This window comes from Schistocerca nitens, chromosome 5 (assembly GCF_023898315.1).
Source record: "Schistocerca nitens isolate TAMUIC-IGC-003100 chromosome 5, iqSchNite1.1, whole genome shotgun sequence".
NCBI classification, from domain to species: domain Eukaryota; kingdom Metazoa; phylum Arthropoda; class Insecta; order Orthoptera; family Acrididae; genus Schistocerca; species Schistocerca nitens.
Window position 1 is genome coordinate 466,652,398 of NC_064618.1, and position 20,589 is coordinate 466,672,986.

At 45.2% G+C, this 20,589-nt stretch overlaps 1 protein-coding gene across 1 annotated transcript in view; it reads right to left on the minus strand.

Moving 5' to 3' along the window:
• Positions 1-20,589, minus strand: part of LOC126259244 (UNC93-like protein) — a 246,046-nt gene that overhangs the window by 46,514 nt on the left and 178,943 nt on the right. Inside the window, exons 3-4 of the mRNA XM_049955868.1 lie at positions 20,106-20,511; positions 8,641-8,851 (exon numbers count right to left, since the gene is read on the minus strand). Of these exons, the coding sequence (XP_049811825.1) occupies positions 8,641-8,851; positions 20,106-20,511 (617 nt within the window). The remainder of the gene's footprint in view (positions 1-8,640; positions 8,852-20,105; positions 20,512-20,589) is intronic.

Consider the following 20,589-nt stretch of genomic DNA (forward strand, 5'->3'; position numbering starts at 1 on the left):
AACCGAAAATCATGCTGTCGGTTCTGCAGTCGCCTCGACGCCCGCATCCTGCTTTTTTCTGCACTGTCGTGCTTTTCACGACTCTCCAACATCCGGAATAATCGAGTTCGTGGAAGGTATGGTCAATTTTCCCGTCAGTCCTGTTAATTTGCTGGCAATTCAGGCTGGCAGGAGAATGTGTGGAGTGTGCAGGAGTCGTTTGTGCCAAAGCATTTCACAGCGCATCACGCAAGGACGCGTGTACGATAGAGTGGAAGCTAGATTGTATCGTGTGCCGCGCTTAGAGTCTAACGACCCAAATTGTGTTGCGGAAAGGGGTGTACTTTTTCTGTTCACTTTAGCCCGCATCTAGTGGTCGTGCGGTAGCGTTCTCGCTTCCCACGCCCGGGTTCCCGGGTTCGATTCCCGGCGGGGTCAGGGATTTTCTCTGCCTCGTGATGGCTGGGTGTTGTGTGCTGTCCTTAGGTTAGTTAGGTTTAAGTAGTTCTAAGTTCTAGGGGACTTATGACCACAGCAGTTGAGTCCCATAGTGCTCAGAGCCATTTGCACCATTTTTTCTGTTCACTTTGCGAGGTGAACTGCAACCGCATCGAGGCTTTCATTAAATATATTAGTTCTCCTCGCTATTTTCCGGCAGGAACAGGTTTGACAGTAGAAGGCACTTGCCAATACTGACACCAAAAGGTGTCTTCTGCCAGATTTTTTTGGAAACTGTATGTTAGTTTAAGGGGAAATTTATCCAACTAGATCGCTTTTTATACAGGTTGAGGCGAACGTCCAATATCGACAGAGGAAGTCTAGTCGTTAAGACTGGACTTTCGTTCAGGAGGAGAAGGGTTCATATCATGGTCCAACTATTCAGTAGGTTTTCCGTGATTTCCACAAAATTTACTCTTGCGAATGCCACGATAGTTCTTTGGTGTAGGCCACGACCGACTTCATTCACAATACGGGAACAAACGAAGCTGCTACTTCATCTCTAACGGCCGTGAAGTCGACAAGACGCTAGATTTATGTTTGTTTGTGAAGACCCTACAGTTCACCGGGTCATGGGTCTGTGAACTCGGATGTAAATCGATGAAATATTAATACGCCAACCGTCAATTCGTACACTTACCAGACATTGCAGTCGAAGCTTCATTATAGCGTCAACCGACTTTTTTAAGCTGCTTGTAAGTAGAAATCTCTTCTTGGTTGTAATTGACAGTTATGTGGTCATCTTTGGATAAGTTTCAACGACAGACGATGTCGAAAATGTAGCCAATGCTTCAAAATCAAAGGCCCTACTTGTCAGTCACAGATTTGCTTCTTTAGAGATTTCAGGAAAACAAAACATAAATGACGCATCTGAACGACTTGTGACAGTAAAACACTGTACAGAACAGGACTCAGAATAGGAACTTTGTCTTTCGCAGACAGTTTTATACCAGCCTCAGAAGCCACCTCTCCTCAGACAGTTTCATTTGAAGTTCCTTAATCGGTCTAGTGGCCTAACATCCGTGAACATGGTACGGTAGTATTAAAAGTTTAGTCTTTGAACCGAGATCTCTTTCCCTTCTGCCCACGAATGCGGTAATGTGGGGGGTAATCAAAGAAAGTTATATGAAGATAGGCAGAGTCATTGTGGTACTGGTTTACGACACTTTCGACAAAAACTGTAGTGTGGGGGACTCTTTTCAGGTTCTTGTAGTGTGCTATAATGAGCAACAAAGTAGAGGAAGACATGTTAACCAATATCAAATCTCTCTGTGGCTTTTAGTTTCAAATTCGACAAATATTTCCCTCCAACCTTAATTAGACCAGACTTGTTTGTAACGTTTCAAAAAATGAATTTGCAAGGAAACATGAATACCAGCTTACCTTGCTCCTTCACAATTAGTACGCATCATGTTTCCATTCCGCGAAATGACGTAAAACCTTTAAATTTTTGTATGGAGGAGAGAGAGGCACGCAATTGGCACTTTTGTCATTTTTTTCCCTTGCCTGGTAAAGAAAGACGCTACTAATCCGTTCTCACGGGCCAGGGTCGACGTTCCGTCACATAGTTTCTCAATGTCGTCAGGAGGTCACACAAAGGATAAGCACTGCCTTGATGAGTTAATGACTTACCTGTACACGTGACGTAAGACAACATTCTCAGCAGATACAAACGGTTCTCCGTTGCACTTATAATGTAGATGATCCTGGCAGACGGTATTTTTCACTATTACCTAAATCATTCAAAGCGTTATTTCGTGAAGATGAGAGACTTTCAGGAGTGAGGAACGTAGTATGTAGCGACTATGCCAGTATGAGAGGATGGGATATGATCTGATTGCTTATCTGGTTTTGGCTTACAGGATGCCCCCACCACTAGGATTCCTGCTTTTCCTGTTCAGACAATGCAGTCACCCACACTCTAAGTTTAAACACAGAGGGCTTATATTTTTAAAGATTGATCTTTTCATTCTGAATAGAGCGACTCATCTCCGTTTACCACCAACCATCCTCCTCCCCATCCTAATACAGGAAAAGGACACAAAAATTATAATCTGCCTGAAGCTGGTCTAGTAAAAATTCACAAGATTTAGTTCTGATGAGGAAGAACACGAGAAAGACTTCAATTAACAATACGATAGAAAGCCAAGGAACAGTAACACTGACTTGCTCTTGTCTAGCATGTGAAACTAAAGCATTTGAATTACCACCAATTTTTATTTGTGTGTCGACGCTACCAGTAACAATTTGAACCCGAAACATCAGCTTCAAATTTCGCTAGGATCATATTAGTTCTCCATAGTTCTTTTGGAAACTGTTTCCTTAAGGGGGCATTTATCAGCCTGTTACTGATCTCAAATAGATCTGAACTTGTGAACACAACGCCTCTCTTTTAGTGTCTGCCGGTGCAGTAATATTAGCGTCTCTGTGACGCTCTCTGTCCTTACTAAGTGAATCTGTGACAAAATGTGCGACCCTTCTTGGATCTTTTCCCTATCGCCTCTATTAATCGTACCTGTTAAGAGTTCCAGACAGAGGAGAAATACCTAATAACCTGTAATGAACGAAGAGGCACCTCAGGTCCCCGTCTGGCCAATTAGATTTAGTTTTACAGAGGTTGCCTAAAATCGCTTAAGGTCGACGCACTAACCACCCACCCACCACCAATAATAACAATAACGATGATCTGTAATTACTAATATAGTTAACGAGCACTATTGACTAGGCTAGGGACAGGTTTAGGGTTATAAATTAAAGCAAGCGATTAAAAGTAATTTTCATGTGCACATAACAGTTTAAATACGTAAATGCTATTTTTTATGTTCTCATGGAAAAACATTGAGTTGTCTCGCGCGGAAATGATATTTACGTGACCACAAGAGTTTTCTTTCTTTTCCATAGCATGTATCCCGTCTAGTCCAGGGTTCTCTCTTTCAGGATTTGACAAATTTAATTTTTGTCGTTCAGCTTTGTGGCCGATTGCCCTTCCTAACGTTACAGTCATTAAGGAAACCTACGGGAGGCAAGTCGTCTCCGCTACGTGTCTGTCAGCCGTGAAAACCAAAACCGCACAAAAAACGCGCCCAGGCTTGTCGGTGTACCAGCCCACGCTCATTAACCGTTTGGGTATCCAACGGGGCATGTGTGTCCCACGATATGTTATCAGAGAACCAATTGGAATTTCTTGCTTGTTATCTCTATGTATCTGTGTCCCATTGGTTAACGCAAGCCTACTAAAGGTAACAGAATTCTTATAATGACAGATTGCACCTGTAGGTCGTGCTGTCTTCAAGTTTTACTGTTAACCCTTGTCATCGACTTAATTCGCACCTGCGTGTAGGCAACCCGATTACCAGATTCGCAAAGCGGGCTGCCTTCGCGGCTTCTCGGACGCATTGCGTGAACGACTTGCGCCCACGAATTGGCGCTTGCCACATCACAAACGAAGCACATACTGAAGTGTGAGTTAGAAACTTGGAGAGATGGGCTGTCCACTGATGTGTGTCTGTTTCCAGTATCTCTTATAAGTTTTGCGCAGTCGTCTTCTGAACCTCTGGAGATATGTATGAATAACTCCGTTTGTTCTCCCCCCATCCCCCCAATCCCCCTCCCCTTAGAAAACCAAACCGCGGGAAAAATTCTTGTCGTATTGTTACTTATAACTGATAGATAATTAAAATAACATTAACGTTATTGAAATAAAATTGGTAGTGAAAGGGTTAACGCGTCGAGCAGATTAGATTCGGGTTTGGTTCACCTCTCTGTTCGAAAGCTAGCGCGGTACACGTTACGTTACACGCGCAGGTTGGTGGCAACAAGAGCAATGCTTTTATGTGAATCAGTAACAACGCAGTGAGAAATCGCAGTTATATCTGTTTCCACACTCACTGTACTAGCCGAGAATACTCGAGCTTTGAGCGAAGTGAATTTTTAAGGTAGAGATTACTCTCCGAAAACAATATAATAATAACAGCGATTATAATAACGTTTATTGCGTAGTAACAACAGCATGATTATTCTTCTGAAGCGACTTTTATCGATTTTCTCTAGACCTTAAGCTTGTTGAAATAGCTTACTTGATCATTCGCCGAAATGTGACTTTTTACATGTTCTGAAATCGAAGTAATTCTGAACAGTAAAGAAATTCTCTATCTATCAAGGATAAAACAAAACATTGTTAAATCCAGACCCATCACATACGCTCGTAGATAGTTCGTAAAAACAGTTAGAGCCAGTGACCGGTCGCCACTTACTCTGCAGATTTCTTGAACTTTTTCGTGGCCGCGCGTAATTTCCACGAGGTAATAAGAGTCTGTTAATTGCTTCGCTACAGCTTTTTCTTTGTCTCAGGAGACGAGCCGCGGACCACGTGACGAAAGCTTCCTCTGCTAACAAAAGGCGGTGCGACCGCAGGAGATGTGCTGCCCTGGCGGCCTTGACTTTGCGCGCGGCCGACCGGAGCGTGCTTCCGCTACCTGTTGCAGTTTCATCCAACTGCTTTTCTGTACCACTCGCCCAGCTGGTACCGCGACGCAGAGCGCATCTCGCGTTTAAGCGGCTCCACTGCGTCAGCAATAACACGCACCACTTCCATTCTAGGTGACAAAAGTCGTGGGATAACGATATGCACATGTGCAGATGGCGGTAGTATCGCGTACACAATGTACACTGCCGGTCATTAAAATTGCTACACCAAGAAGAAATGCAGATGATAAATAGGTATTCATTGGAGAAATATATTATACTAGAACTGACATGTGATTACATTTTCACGCAATTTGGCTGCATAGATCCTGAGAAATCTGTACCCAGAACAACCACCTCTGGCTGTAATAACGGCCTTGATACGCCTGGGCATTGAGTCAAACAGAGCTTGGATGGCGTGTACAGGTACAGCTGTCCATTCAGCTTCAACACGATACCACAGTTCATCAAGTGTAGTGACTGGCGTATTGTGACAAGCCAGTTGCTCGGCTACCATTGACCAGACGTTTTCAATTGGTGAGAGATATGGAGAATGTGTTGGCCAGGGCAGCAGTCGAACATTTTCTGTATCTAGAAAGGCCCGCAAAGGACCTGCAACATGCGATCGTGCATTATCCAGCTGAAACGTAGGATTTCTCAGGCATCGAATGAAGGGTAGAGCCACGGGTCGTAACACATCTGAAATGTAACGTCCACAGTTCAAAGTGTCGTCAATGCGAACAAGAGGTGACCGAGACGTGTAACCAATGGCACTCCATACCATCACACCGGTGATACGCCAGTATGGCGATGACGAATACACGCTTCCAATGTGCGTTCACGGCGATGTCGCCAAACACGGATGCGACCATCATGATGCTGTAAACAGAACCTAGATTCATCCGAAAAAATGACGTTTTGCCATTCGTGCACCCAGGTTCGCGTTGAGTACACCCTCGCAGGCGCTCCTGTCTGTGATGCAGCGTCAAGGGTAACCGCAACCATGGTCTCCGAGCTGATAGTCCATGCTGCTGCAAACGTCGTCGAACTGTTCGTGCAGATGCTTGTTGTCTTGCAAACGTCCCCATCTGTTGACTGAGGGATCGAGACATGGCTGCACGATCCGTTACAGCAATGCGGATAAGATGCCTGTCATCTCGGCTGGTAGTGATACGATGCCGTTGGGATCCAACACGGCGTTCCGTATTACCCTCCTGAACACACCGATTCCATATTCTGCTAACAGTCTTTGGATCTCGACCAACGCGAGCAGCAATGTCGCGATACGATAAACCACAATCGCGATAGGCTACAATCCGACCTTTATCAAAGTCGGAAACGTGATGGTACGCATTTCTCCTCCTCACACGCGGCATCACAACAACGTTTCACCAGGCAACGCCGGTCAACTGCTGTTTGTGTATGAGAAACGGGTTGGAAACTTTCCTCATGTCAGCACGTTGTAGGTGTCTCCAGCGGCGCCAACCTTGTGTGAATGCTCTGAAAAGCTAATCATTTGCATATCACAGCATCTACTTCCTCTCGGTTAAATTTCGCGTCTGTAGCACGTCATCTTCGTGGTGTGGCAATTTTAATGGTCAGTAGTGTATAAAAGCGCAGTGCGCTGGCGGAGCTGTCATTTGTAGTCAGGTGATTCATGTGAAAAGGTTACCGACATGATTACCATTGCACGATGAGATTTCACAGACTTTGAACGCGGAATGGTCGTTGGAGCTGGACGCATGGGACATTCCATTTCGGAAATCACTGCGGAATTCAATATTCCGAGATCCAAAGCATCAAGAGCGTGTCGTGAATACTAAATTTCAGGCATTACCTCTTACCACGTACAACGCAGTCACCGACAGGCCTCGCTTAACGACTGAGGGTAGCGGTGTTTGCGTAGGATTGTCAGTGCCAGCAGACAAGCAACGCTGCGTGAATTAACTGCAGAAATCGATATCGGACGTACGACGAACGTATCCGTTAGGACAGTGCGGTGAAATTTTGCAGTAATGGGCTGCGGCAGCAGACGACCGACACGAGTGCATTTGCCAACAGCACGACATAGCCTGAAACGCCTGTCCTGGGCTCGTGGCCGTATCGGTCGGACCCTAGACGACTGGCAAATTGTGGCTTGGTCGGATGATTCCCGGTTTCAGTTGGTAAGAGCTGATGGTAGGGTTCGAGTGTGGCGCATACCTCACGAAGTCATGGACCCAAGTTGTCAACAAGGCACTGTGCAAGCAGGTAGTAGCTCCATAATGGTGCGGACTGTGTTTACATGGAACAGACTGGGTCCTCTGGTCGGCCTGAATCGATCAGTGGTTGTGTTCGGCTACTTGGAGAGCATTCGGAGCATTTCATGGACTTTATGTTCCCAAACAAAGGTGGCATTTGTATGGATAACAACGCACCATGTCACTGGTTTCCAACTGTTCGCGACTGGTTTGAAGAATATTCTGGTCAATTTGAGCGAATAATTTGGCGAGCCATCGGACTTTTATGGAACAAGTTTCGTGTACAAATTCAAGCACCAGTATTACTTTCACAATTATCGAGGCAGTATTGCTCAATATTTCTGCAAGGACTTCTAACGGCTAGTTGAGTCCTTGCAACGTGTGTTGCTGCACTATGCCAGGCCAGAGGAGGTCCGACACAATATTAGGAGGTATCCCATGTCTTTTGTCACGTCAGTGCGTACTCTCTGCCACAGTCCGTATAGTAGTGTACGAAGTGCACGAAGTGTAAATGTAGATGTACATGTAGATGCAGATGGGTGGAATATGTGATCTGAGATATCCGGGATTAAAGCATTTAGTTATCGAATAAACATTAGAACGGAAAAGTTACAAGGTAAGATGGAAAATGCTGAACATATTATGGATGGTGTAGGCTGCAGCATTGTACCAAAAAAGAAAAAAAAAACGAGTTTTATGTCTGGTAGACATGGAGGGCATTAGAGATGGAACTACTCCTGAACTGGGAGATGGTGAAAAGTTTTGTAGCCAGCGACTCGGACAGCGGGAGATTATTCGCACCCACAACCGGCGGCGCCACATACGTGCAGTGGGGAACGTGCACACTGCAACGGTCCTGAGACACGTCCATCTGTAACATGGCACGCCACGTGTCGTGATACTGTGGTCTCTGGACCAGGATGAGGCTATCCGCAGATCGCTAAAAAACCAATAGCGTATTCTAATCTTCATGCTTACCACATGAGCGCTGGCATTTCTCTTCCTGCTGATCCATACTACAAGCCTGGACTATGTTTGGTTTTCGACTCAGTTTGGATCCTTTTATCTGCTGGCAGCCGTAAGTTTGTGCTGTGCGCTCGACTCTCAGCCTGGGCTGAACTTGTAACTAGTAGTTTTGTTTAAATGAAGGGAACGGAAGCAATGTTCCATCAGGAAGTAAGTGGGTCTTGACCTTATTCAAGGAATTTGCTAACGTTCGCCAGGAGTGATGCAGAAAGACAATGAAACACGTAAGGCTGATTAGCCAAAAGGTGTTTGCATACGAATGAGTGAATGGAAGTTCCAACACTGCTGCTGCCGAATACGCAACCATTATATCTACCAAGTGAACCGAGATGGAGAGACTTCCTCCAGTCTGGTAGAAACGAAGGATGTGTCAAATCTGATGACAGGGAACCTGAGTAAGTTTGAAGAGGGAGAGCTGAGAGGTGTAGCTTACCTGGTGAGTGGGTCGACTAGGAGGGCGACCATGGCGACGGCGAGGACCACACAGGCCAGGTAGATGCCGCTGATCTCGTAGATCTCAGAGTCGGGCGGTCGGTTGAGGTTCTCCGTTTGGCCAGCCACGTTGACGCAGAAGTTGGCGCCGCAAATCTCCTGCGCGTTGGCCGAGCCGTTGCCGCCTCCTCCGTGGGCGCCACTCGACAGAACTGCAAACGAGAAAGGCAGCCTGCACTAGCACCTTCTCCTCCAGAAAGTCTGTGTCTAAAAGGGCACCAGCACACTGGGCGAAAAATTAGTTACTGTCGACATCGCACTAATACTGTGTAACACTGCCTCTAATCTTTATAATGGCTTCATTTGGGTTCAGAAGAGAGATCACAAGTTTCTTTGCTGCTACAAATTTCGTGTCCAAAACATCCGAAAAAACTGCTTCACGTGGGACTAAGGTTATGCGTACATCATCAGAAACCTCTCTGATGGTGATTCGGCGATTTTCCGGAACCATGTTCTCTACTTTTTCCACATTGTTGTCAGTAATTGATGTGCTAGGGCGTCCTGACCGGTCGTCGTCTTCAACGTCTTCTCGACCGTCTTTGAAACATTTATACCACTCGTAAATCCTTGCCTTACTCAAAGTAGATTCGCCAAAAATCCACAGGCAACATTTCGAATGCGGTGCTGCACTTTATTCCATCTTAAATCAAAATTTATTGTATATTCTTCGATTCATCTTTTTCGAAAGTAAAGATTCGACGAGCACTCCAAAACACATATCACGTTTTCGACTGCCAACAATAAACTAAATATTGAAAACGGCTGAAAATGCAAACATACATGAGGAGGATGTGTAATAATAAGATAAAAAAAATTCTTGAAAATCGGATGTATAAAGCCCTTTTATCACACCTCCTACATCACGTATGTTCCTGCAAGGTAGCGTCTAATGCTTTATGTAACAAAGAAAAATCTCGCAGACTACGTTAGTTGTTCTGTAAAACCTCAATGTCAGTTCATTGTTCCAGGCGATTATACGCATCATAAACTCAATTTCAACCATCTTAAAAGTTTTGCAGGTACACAGTTTCTGCGTTCACGAATAGTCTTCTATCTAGTACATCTTGTTAAGGGTAACCTCATTTTATTATGGCAGTAAACTGAAAACGAGGCGGACGGAAAAAGTTAATGAACTGGTTATCCCACTGCAAGACAAGATGGTCAATGCCTTCACGGAAAAATGTTTTCGGCTGCCTGTGACAGCATGATTGTATCCAAACGAGCACCTCTTCGTCCGAACCATCTCGACGGCCAAGAATGTCTTTCTTCAGGTCTCCGAAAATACGGAAATCGCATAGGGAGAGTTCGGAACGATGTGGAGTATTTGTAACGGCTTCCAATCGAAATCTCTGCAGCGTACTCTAAACAAACTCTGACTTGCAAAGTTCCCGGGGTAGAGTCCCGGTTCAGCACACAGTTCTAATCTATGAGGAAGTTCAAAAACTTTCTTGTTCGCCCTTAGGTCCAGTCAACTCCCACTTAGAACGTTCTTAATACATTAATTATTTCCTCGTTTTGCAGTGGTGATTTGTGCAGCTTAGTTATGTGGTATCATAATACTTTCTCAATTTTTTGGTTAGAAGTAAGTTGTGTACAGAAAAAGATAAATTTTATTTTGTTTCTCCTGACAAATGTGAAATCTGGCACATACAACCTTTTCAACTTCTATTCTTCAAGACGTGTTTCATGATTAAGCTTCTCTTAGCAATTGGCTAACAGATATCATCAACTCGAAACCACAGCAGTTGTACAGACGGGCATAGAACTCTTATCGGAAAGCTCGCAGGCGGTACCCAGCAAAGACTGTCACTGAATAGTCTACCAGTCTTGTTATTGTGTACAGTATTGTAATGTAATGTAGCGTATTGTATACTAATAAAATAAAAGCATAGCTTTGTACAAACGGCACGAACTTATGCACAGTGCATACTTACCTTCTCATTAACAAGCACATGCAGTTCTCAACAGGCCTATTGATACGTTAATGAGCCCGATCGCAGCGAAGCACCAAATATTTTTAAGTGTCACGAACAGGGGCTGGAAAAAAGTATAGAAACACGGCGAGAAATGCATGCTTGAACATAAATGCAAGCCTGCAGGCTGCGCTGTAGTATTTGCCCATGTCGGCACCTGTGCAATGTCGTCAATACGTTGCAAGTGACAGCCGTGGTCAGAACAGTGTTCTGTGTCGTTGTGGGTGTAATGTGTCGGAGCCAAGTGAATTCGAACGTCGGCAAATTGTTGGTGCTCGTAAGACGAGTCTTATGTAACCGAGGTAGCCGAAGTGTTTGGTGTTTCAAGAGGCACCGTATCGAACAGTTATATGAGATACAGGAAAAGCAGAAAAACATCATCTGCTAAGTCACAATGCAGAAGAAAGTGTGTGTTGAGCGATCGTGACAGACGTCATTACTAAGGATGTCTGCCTCCTTAGCTCAGTGGTCAGCGCGACTGACTGCCATGCAGTGGGCCGGGGTTCTAGTCCAGGCCGGACCGGAGAATTTCTCCGTTCAGGGTCTGGGTGTTGTGTTTTCATCATCATTATCGACACGCAAGGCGTTAACTGAGAAGACGTGCAACTCGGTGGCCGAGCTTCCCTACGTGGGGACTGGCGGCCATCAGTACGGTAGATCATCGTCATCACCATCATCATGATTCTCATCACCACAGAGCACTGTGACGAAAAGTGCGGGGACAACAGCTGCAAAAGTCACTGCAGAGCTGAAGCTAGCAGTAGCGAACCATGTCACCGCAAAAAAAAAAAGCCTTGATTCACAATGTTTCCATCTTCTGGCCGAGTTTACGTCCCAAGAGTGAAATCTCGCGGTCGTCCGGTGATAACCTGGCCAGCCATATCGTTGCATTTCTTGGACCCCATGGTTACTCTGCAAGGTCAAATTACTGCCAAGGATTAGGTGATCGTTTGGGTTAACGAGGTCCATCCGATGGTACAAAGCTTGTTCCCCAGTGATGATACAGTGTTGCAAGACGACAGGACGTCTGCTGACACAGTTCGTATCGTCCAGGACTGTTTTGCGAGCACGAGGATGAATTGTCACATCTCCCCTGGCCACTACAGTCACCAGATCTCAGTATTATTGAGAATCTGTGATCTACTTTGGAGAGAAGGGCGTATGATCGCTGCCCACCTCCATCATTGTTACCTGAACTTGCGACTGTTTGGAGGAAGAATAGTTCAAAATGATTCAAATGGCTCTGACCACTATGGGACTTAACTTATGAGGTCATCACTCCCATAGAACTTAGAACTACTTAAACCTAACTAACCTAAGGACATCACACACATCCATGCCCACGGCAGGATTCGAATCTTTGACCGTAGCGGTCGCGCGGTTCCAGACTGTAGCGCCTAGAAGCGCTCGGCCACTCTGGCCGGCGGAAGAATAGTATAAAATTCACTTGATGAGCAAACAGGATGTGTATTTATCCATTCTGAGATGACTGGAACATGTTTTGAATTCCAACAGTTTTCCTACTCCTTATTGGGCATGTAATGTGTGGTGTTTTCGGTGTTCCCCTGTTTTTGACCGCCCCCTGCAAGTGAGCTGAAGAGCCCGTGGAGGGTGGGGTGTGAAGGGAACACCTTGGGCGCGTATTTGTAAGCGGGCCGTCGGGGCCGCTCGTCAGAGTTATGAGGCCGGCCTTGGCAGCGGCCGCGTGTGGGGCTGTTAGCGCGAGCAGCAGAGCGTGCCGGCTGCCGGCTGCTGCCTGCCTTAAGGCCGGTTCCCACTAGGGTTGCCGCGCGTCAAAACCGCGCGTCAGCGGCGTGGTTGCCATGGAAACGGCGTCAGCGGCACGGCGCGGCGGGCTCTGCGTCGCGGTTTGACCATGTCGAACCGCTTCCGCTGCCGCGTACCGCGCTCCAGGTGCGCGCCGCCAATCACAGAACGCGCTGAGCGTGACGTCAGGTACGGAATCCCGGGCCACACGAACTGTGGCCGAACCGCTGGCGCGGACGCGGCGGCACCCATGAAATACTTATCATCCGATTCCAAGGAAACTATTCGGTAGAAAAATTTGATTCTTGGGCATGTTACAGCGTGATATCTTCTCTCGATGAAGGACCGAATTTCTTTTCGTTATTCGTTGTGGTTACTTGCTGTATCGCATTTACGTAAACCTTTACACGAAATTTTAATAAGTGTGCAGAGGTAAAAACGCATTGCGTGGACTTTGCGTACAGTTCATTTTAGGTCATACATTATTGCGTATGAAATTTAGTCAACATACCGAAATTGTTTTTAAAGCTGAGAGCAGAACGATAGCTATCACCGTTCTCGAGATATTGGATGATATGTTGGCGGATGGGCTGTGCGGCGACCGCGCGCGGGTTGCTCGCGACGCGACCGATACTTCGTCCTGCTCGTCGTAAACCATGTGGTTGTATCAACCGCAAATTTCGTAAACGGTTCAAGAAATCGAAAAGTGTTTTTTTGCAAACGATAACTTGTAAAAAGTCATGTATTTCGTCACATGATAAATATCCTAAATCTGTTTATCTACCGAGATATGAAAGAAACTACAGTTTTTCGGAAGGGATAGATGAATTTTTTCAAACGGCATTTAATAGCATGTGGATTGAGAAGTTAAACCGAGACTAATTTAGTGGTATGTCATAAGATGTAATTTGCTAAGTATCTACAGCTATTGATTATTTCCTTTGGAAGTAACAAACGTTTTTTTCTTATCCAGTGTACTTTATTGGTTCAAGACGCGTTTCGCCTTTTACTTTAAGGCATCTTCGGTGGAATCTAGAATGATTCAGTTCTGTTTTGATATGTGATACTTGCAGATTATAAAACAGTTCACATCTTTTTTTACGTGAATAACTGATTACTTACAGTGAATCGAGTTTTTGGCGGACATCTGCGTTTCCCCTCACCTGGTCACATGCTGGAGGTTGAACTAAAACTTGGATTATGGAACATAAGCACATTTTCATGTTCTTTTTTTTATCTTCTGTCACTAGCTGCAGAAATTTTACCGGAAACACTGATTTTAAGTCGTAACTACAGTGTGTTCACCTCATGTCCCTTCCTGTTTGGTTTGTTTATGTACATGTTGCCAACCTAAAGAATTATATGCTGAAAACTAATGTTTGTTTATTTCTGTTCTCCTTATATCTGTATGTGTGTGTGGCTAGCCAGTGATAGTTATAGAAAGTTGAATGTGAATGCAGTAGTTGTCAGACAGTGGTTGAAAGATTTGGTGTTCAGCTGATTTCAGTTTTGGTTTAAATGTTTTGTGGAGGAGTGCATGGAAGAGTAAATTCACTGCTTACATTAATAGTTAAAATAGTAGAATAGCATTTCAACAGATGATTATTATCAGAATACTATCACCTAACCCCTTTTGTCCTCAATCTTTGATGCCTCATAATATGTCCTGTCAACTTACCCCTCTTGTAGTCAAAGTTGTGCCATAATTTCATCTTCCTCCTCTATTTAATTCCATACCTCTTCTTTAGTTACACGATCCTCATATCTTATCTTCAGCATTCTTATTGATCACCACGTTTTGAAAGCGTCCATTGTCTTCTTGACAGAACTGTTCACCACCCACGTTTCACTTACATACAAGGCTGCACTCCACACAAATACCGCACTCCACACAAATACCTCTGTAAAATAGTACCCAGTCATTAGAATTTATATTCAATGTGAACAAATTTTCTTTTTCAGAACGCTTTTGTTGCTATTCACAGTCTTCATTTTACATCCTCTCTATTTCTGCCTTCTCAATTGCTGCTTTCCTTTCAAGTCATTCAAGTTTTAGAAATGCAGTTTGGTTTCTGTACAAGTTGTAGATAATCTTGTGGCCCTGTGTTTTATCGATCACATCTCCAGAGTTTCAAAGAATGTTTTAATTAAGATTGTCAAAACCTTTCTCTAAACATGCAAATGCTATAAACACAGTTTCGCAGTTCTTCAGTGTGTCTACTTAGCTAAGTGGTAGGATCAGTATTGCCTTGCGTGTTCAGACATCTCACAGGAATCTAACATTGTGCTTATGTTAGTTTGTACAACCCCTCCCCCTCTCCTCTCTACATATTCCTTCCACTTTCTAGCCTTCTCTCATTTGCTTAGTTCTGGCTTTGCCAAATGAGTTCTTGACAGTTGCTTCTCCTTTGAGCAAAGTTTTCTTTGTTCTTTCTCATTTTCATTCCCCTATATTTTCCAAGAGCAAAATCGCATTGCAATTTTGGACTTTCTGTTAACGTCATGTTTAGACATTTCTATTTCCGATGGCCTACTTTATTTGTCACATTTTTATATTTTTCCCTCGTGTCAAATTTAACATATCACGTTTAATCTAACGATTTCTACTGTACCTTCTTACCGTTCACATACTCTGCTGCATTCACCACATCTTCTCTCAAAGATATCCATTCGTATTCTAGCGGATTCCTTCCTCTGTTTCTGTCAGTCGTTGCATTACAGTAACTTTAAGGTTATCGAAAAACTGTGGGTCTTGACTTATTCAAGTTCCATTTCGTTTGCTACCATTTACTGTCTCTTTAGTTGTAAACCGCAGCTCGTAACCAATAAATAATTGTAGATTTGCTTCTGTACCAGGAAATGTCTTATAATTTAAAATCTGGTTTCGGAAACTTTTTTCCAAAAATATATTATTTTTTCATGATTCTGAAGCAAGGTGCTGGCGATGATTACATTATGCTCTGTGCGAAATTCTAACAGGTGGCTTCCACTTTCATCCCTTCCCCCAAGCCTTGGTGTTCTTACTGTTTTCCTGTACATGCTACCGTATCACATTTTAAATTTTTGTCTCGCTTAACCATCTGAATAATCTCTTTTCTCGGACATTGTTTCAATGTGTTAGGAGATAGTGAACAATCATGAATGGTAGTCATGAAATCTGTTTATGGTGAAATGAGAACACATGAATAATGAAATATGTGAAAGAGTAAATTGTACAGAAATTGAAAAATTGGTATGTCTTCACCCAGCTTCCAGCTTCGTCTTTCCTTCATGTAGAAGTACAGTTATTCAAACGCACCGGTCGTTTCGGTGGGTCCCGCCCCGTACCTCAGTGGCTGTCCGTCATTGGCTACCGCTAGCGCCTGCCGCTTTCAGATGGGAACGCCAATTCCGCGAGCCGCCGCGTCAACGCGGAAAACGCTTGCCGCTGCCGTTGCCGCACGACGCGCTGCCGCGCTCTAGTGGGAACCGGCCTTTACGAGCCGAGCCGACGCTACATCACACAAGCCCAGCATCACGGCAGGCGCCGAGCACGAGCCCGTTCACTGCCTACCGACCGCGGCTCCCAGCTGCCCTGCCATTGACAGGTATTCCTGAATGAACTAACGGGTCCATTGATCACAATCAAGCTTCCTTGCGTTGCCAATCAAACATAATACATCGACGGAAAAAAAACGCAACACCAAGAAGGAGTCGTGTGACGTGAGTGAAAGTTGGTAGGCGTGTTTCTTCATCTGAGAGATGATGTCTATTGAAATTTGGCTTCAGCCGCATATGAGTTGCGCTAGTACTGCCACTATGAGGCTGCAAATCAGGTTTCATTAAATAACGCTGCAACGGTCGTGAGCGTTAGTTACCTTTGAGACTGGACGTGGTGAGTTGATGTTAGTGAAGAATACTTTTAAGGCGACAAAGACGCCATTATCAACACGTCACTGAGTTTGAGCGAGGTCATGTAATAGGTCTATGAAGGTTGAGTTTCTTCTGCGATGTTGCAGAAAGATTGGCAGGAATGCAGCCACTGCACATGATTGCTGACAGCGGTAGTCACGGGAACGTACAGTCGCATGAGGACCGGGCTCTGGACAGCTACGAGGCACAACCAAGAGTGATGACCATCGTGTTCGGCGTCCGGCTCTGGCGCATCGTACTGCGTCTGAATCAGTCATCTGAGCAGTAGTTGGCACAATAGTGGCACAACGAACTGCTACAAATCGGTTGCTTCTAGGACAGCTCCGAGGCAAATGCCCTGTAACGTGCATTCCAATGATCCCAAACCACCACAATTTGCGACTTCAGTGGTGTCAAGCGAGAGCCATTAGAGAGCAGGGTGAAGGTCTGTTGTGTTGTCTGATGGAAGCTGGTTCTGCCTCGATGCCAGTGATAGCCGTATGTTGGTTCAAAGAAGGCCAGTTGACGGGCTGCAACCAACCTGTCTGCATTCTAGACACATTGGACCTACACCTGGAGTTATAGTCTAGGTGAGATTTCGTATAACAGCAGGAACACTCTCTTTGTTATCTCACGCAGCCTGACTGCAAATTTGTGCGCCAATCTGGTGAATCGACTTTTTGTGGTGCCGTTCGTGAACAGCATTCCAGGGGTGTTTTCGAACAGGATAACGCTCGCCCACATATTGCTGTTGTAACCCAACATGCCATACAGTGTGTCGACAAATTGCCTTGACCTGCTCGATCACCACATCTGTCTCCGGTCTCGCACAAATGGGACATCATAGGACGACAACTCCAGTGTCATCCACAAACAGCTGTACTGACCGACCAAATGCGATAGATATGGAACTTCATCCGACGAACTGACATCCAGCACCTGTACAGCACAATGCATGCACGTTTGTATGTTTCGTTAAATATTCTGGCAATTACACCGGTTACTAATGTACCAGAATTTCACATTTGCAATGGCTTACTTCGCTCTTGCATTAACCTCTGATCTGACTACGTTAAACGTTTAAATACGTCACCTTCACAAATGTATTCCAGAAATTTCATTTCTCTACATTGATTACATTTTGGTGTGGGATTTATTCCATCAGTGTAGATTTCATTAATCGGCTGACCGAAGTTATGCAGTGGTGATACACTGAACTCTGATTCAAGAACATGACCATCTAGATTTGAGTTTATCGTGGTTCCCCCTCGATTGCTTAAGCCAAACGCTGGGATGTTTTCTTTTGAAAAGAAGAGGCTGATTTCGTTCCACATTCGGGCTTACACTCCTCTGTAATGATCTCGGTCAACGAGACGTTAAATCCTAATCTTCCTTACTTCAGTGCTTGAAGAAATAAAGCAAGCAGCTACTTCCGTGAACTTTTATTATACCAAGGCACGTTTTTGACTTAGCGTTCAGTCCCCCTTAAACATCCCAACAACCACCACCACTTAGCGTTCTTTTTATTCGTCGATCGTTTCATTACCTCTGCATCGATGGGCGGGCTCCCAGGAGCCGTATTACTGCTTTTCGCCGGTCGGTGTGGTCGAGCGATTCTAGGCGCTACAGTCTGGAACCGCGCGACCGCTACGGTCGCAGGTTCAAATCCTGCCTCGGGCATGGATGTGTGTGATGTCCTTAGGTTAGTTAGGTTTAAGTAGTTCTAAGTTCTAGGGGACTGATGACCTCAGATGTTAAGTCCCACAGTGCTCAGAGCCATTTGAACCATTTGAACTGCTCTTCAGCCAAATGGTGTTAAAAAATGCACAGACTCACTGTGTCATCAAAATTATCCGTACCTCCGTATGTAATATAGAATCGAGGTCCAGATGTCACGAGAGGCGTATCTACCAGTATAAAAGGAGGCGTGGTGTACTGTGTTGTCAGTAGAGAAGCAGTAACAGATGAATGTGTCGGCCAGGAGATCTCATAGATTTCGAACATGGAGTTGTCATTGCATGTCACCTCAGTAACAAATCCATCAGGGACATTTCAGCCCTTCTAAAGCTAATCCAAGTAGACTGTTAGCGATATGATTATGAAGTAGAAACGTGAAGGAATAACCACAGGTAGACCAAGACCGTATATTTCTGCGGCGCTTGAGATAGTGTAAAAAGCGGCTCCACTGAATAGTGACTGACAGGAAACGAGTGATTTGGAGTGATGAATCACGCTGTATCCTCTGACAATACGATGGAAGTGCTTGGGTTTGAGGAGTGCCTGGAGAACATTACGTCTGCCACCATGTGCAGTGTCAACTGTGAAGTATGGTAGAGATGGTGTTACGGTATGGCCTGTGTGGCCGAGCGGTTCTAGGCGCTTCAGTCTGGAATCGCGCGACCGCTACGGTTGCATGGTCGAATCTTGCCTCGGGCATGAATGTGTGTGATGTCCTTAGGTTAGTTAGATTTAAGTAGTTCTGAGTTCTAGGGCTCTGATGACCTCAGATGTTAAGTCCCATAGTGCTCAGAGCCATGTGAACTATTTTGTTACGGTATGTGGATGTTATTTCGTAGTTAGGGTGTGGTTTCCTTATTCTCCCTATCAAAACGTTAAAAGCAGAAGGATGTGTTCACTATAAATGATGACAGCCAAAACAGTTGCAGGATAAAGATTTTTTGAAATTATTGACCAAGGTTTCGGTATATATAAATATACCTTCATCAGAAGTAAAATATCCTGAACAAGAAGACACTTTCATTAGCAAAAACTTAGCATCCGAAATGAGAAAGAAAAAACACTATAGCTTAAGTAACATGTTTGAAATCTTGAAAGGATCTGAATACATTTTACAGCATTGTGTACTGCAGACAATAGAGGAACAGTCTGGAGACAATGACTGTTGGTATCAGCACAACATGCACCCAGTCACACAGCATCGGTGAGGCAATGGTTTGTGGACAATAACATTCCCGAAATGGACTAAACTGCCCAGAGTCGCGTTTTGAACCCACTGCAACAACTTTGTGATGCGCTAGAACGTCCACTTCGTTCCAGATCCCAGCATACAGTATCACTGCCTTCCCTGGATTTCGGCTCTCGAGAAAGAATGAGTTACAATAACTCCACAGGTAGTCAGAAACTTCAGACGCCGTCGTAAAAACGAATGCTGGACACACTACGTCCAGTAAAAGGTGTCCGAATAGTATCGACCAGATAGTGTATATGACTGGATGGACAATTGAACCACAGTCATACTGGATATGATCCCAGTGTTTTTAATCACTGTAACACCTTTCCTTATGGCGAAGTATTACTATTACTAGTAGGAGTTGTTGTTGGTTGGTTCTTTGGGGAAAGAGACCACACAGCGAGGTCATCAGTCACATTGGATTAGGGAAGGACGGGAAGAAAGTCGGCCGTGCCCTTTCAAAGGAACCATCCCGGAATTTGCCTGGAGCGATTTAGGGAAATCACGGAAAACCTAAATCAGGATGACCGGACGCGGGATTGAACCGTCGTCCTCCCGAATGCGAGTCCAGCGTGCTAACCACTGCGCCACCTCGCTCGGTCAGTTGTTATTGTTGCTGTTGTTTTTGATGATGATGATGATGATGATGATGATGATGACAAAAATGGTGCTGGTGGTTGGGACAGTGGTTGTGATGATGGTAGGTATGGTGGTGGTGGTAGTGATAATGATGATGGTGATCCTCATAGAAATACATTGCTCAAACCAAATTGATGATTGAAACGTGGGCGATACGAGACTCACCTAGAGACGAGATGAGGTTGCCCCAGAGCTCGGCCGTCTGCCAGGCGAGGAAGAAGAAGCCGAAGAACCGGACGACGATGGCGTCGATGGCTTGGTCGGTGATCTTGGCGTAGATGCCGCCCACCTGCGTGAGGTAGGTGGCCTTTGAGGCCCACATGGGCGCCGCGCCCAGACCCAGCAGCACGCCGGCCGGCACCAGCGTGTAGAAGCGCGGGTAGAACTGCGCCGCGATGTAGGGCGCGTAGCACAGCATGGACAGGCACAGCGTCCACTTGACCGTCAGCCTCTTGATGACGAACGTGGGCACCAGCATGCACGACAGCACGATGGCCGCGTAGATGGCCGACAGCGACACCGTGCCCAGACCGTCCTTCGAGTTGATCGAGCTCTGCAGGTTCGCCGTGCCCTGCGGACCCGCATCGTGCGCGTTACACTAGCAGTCTAGGTTGGGTTCGTGATTCAGTCATGAAATACAGGGTAGTCC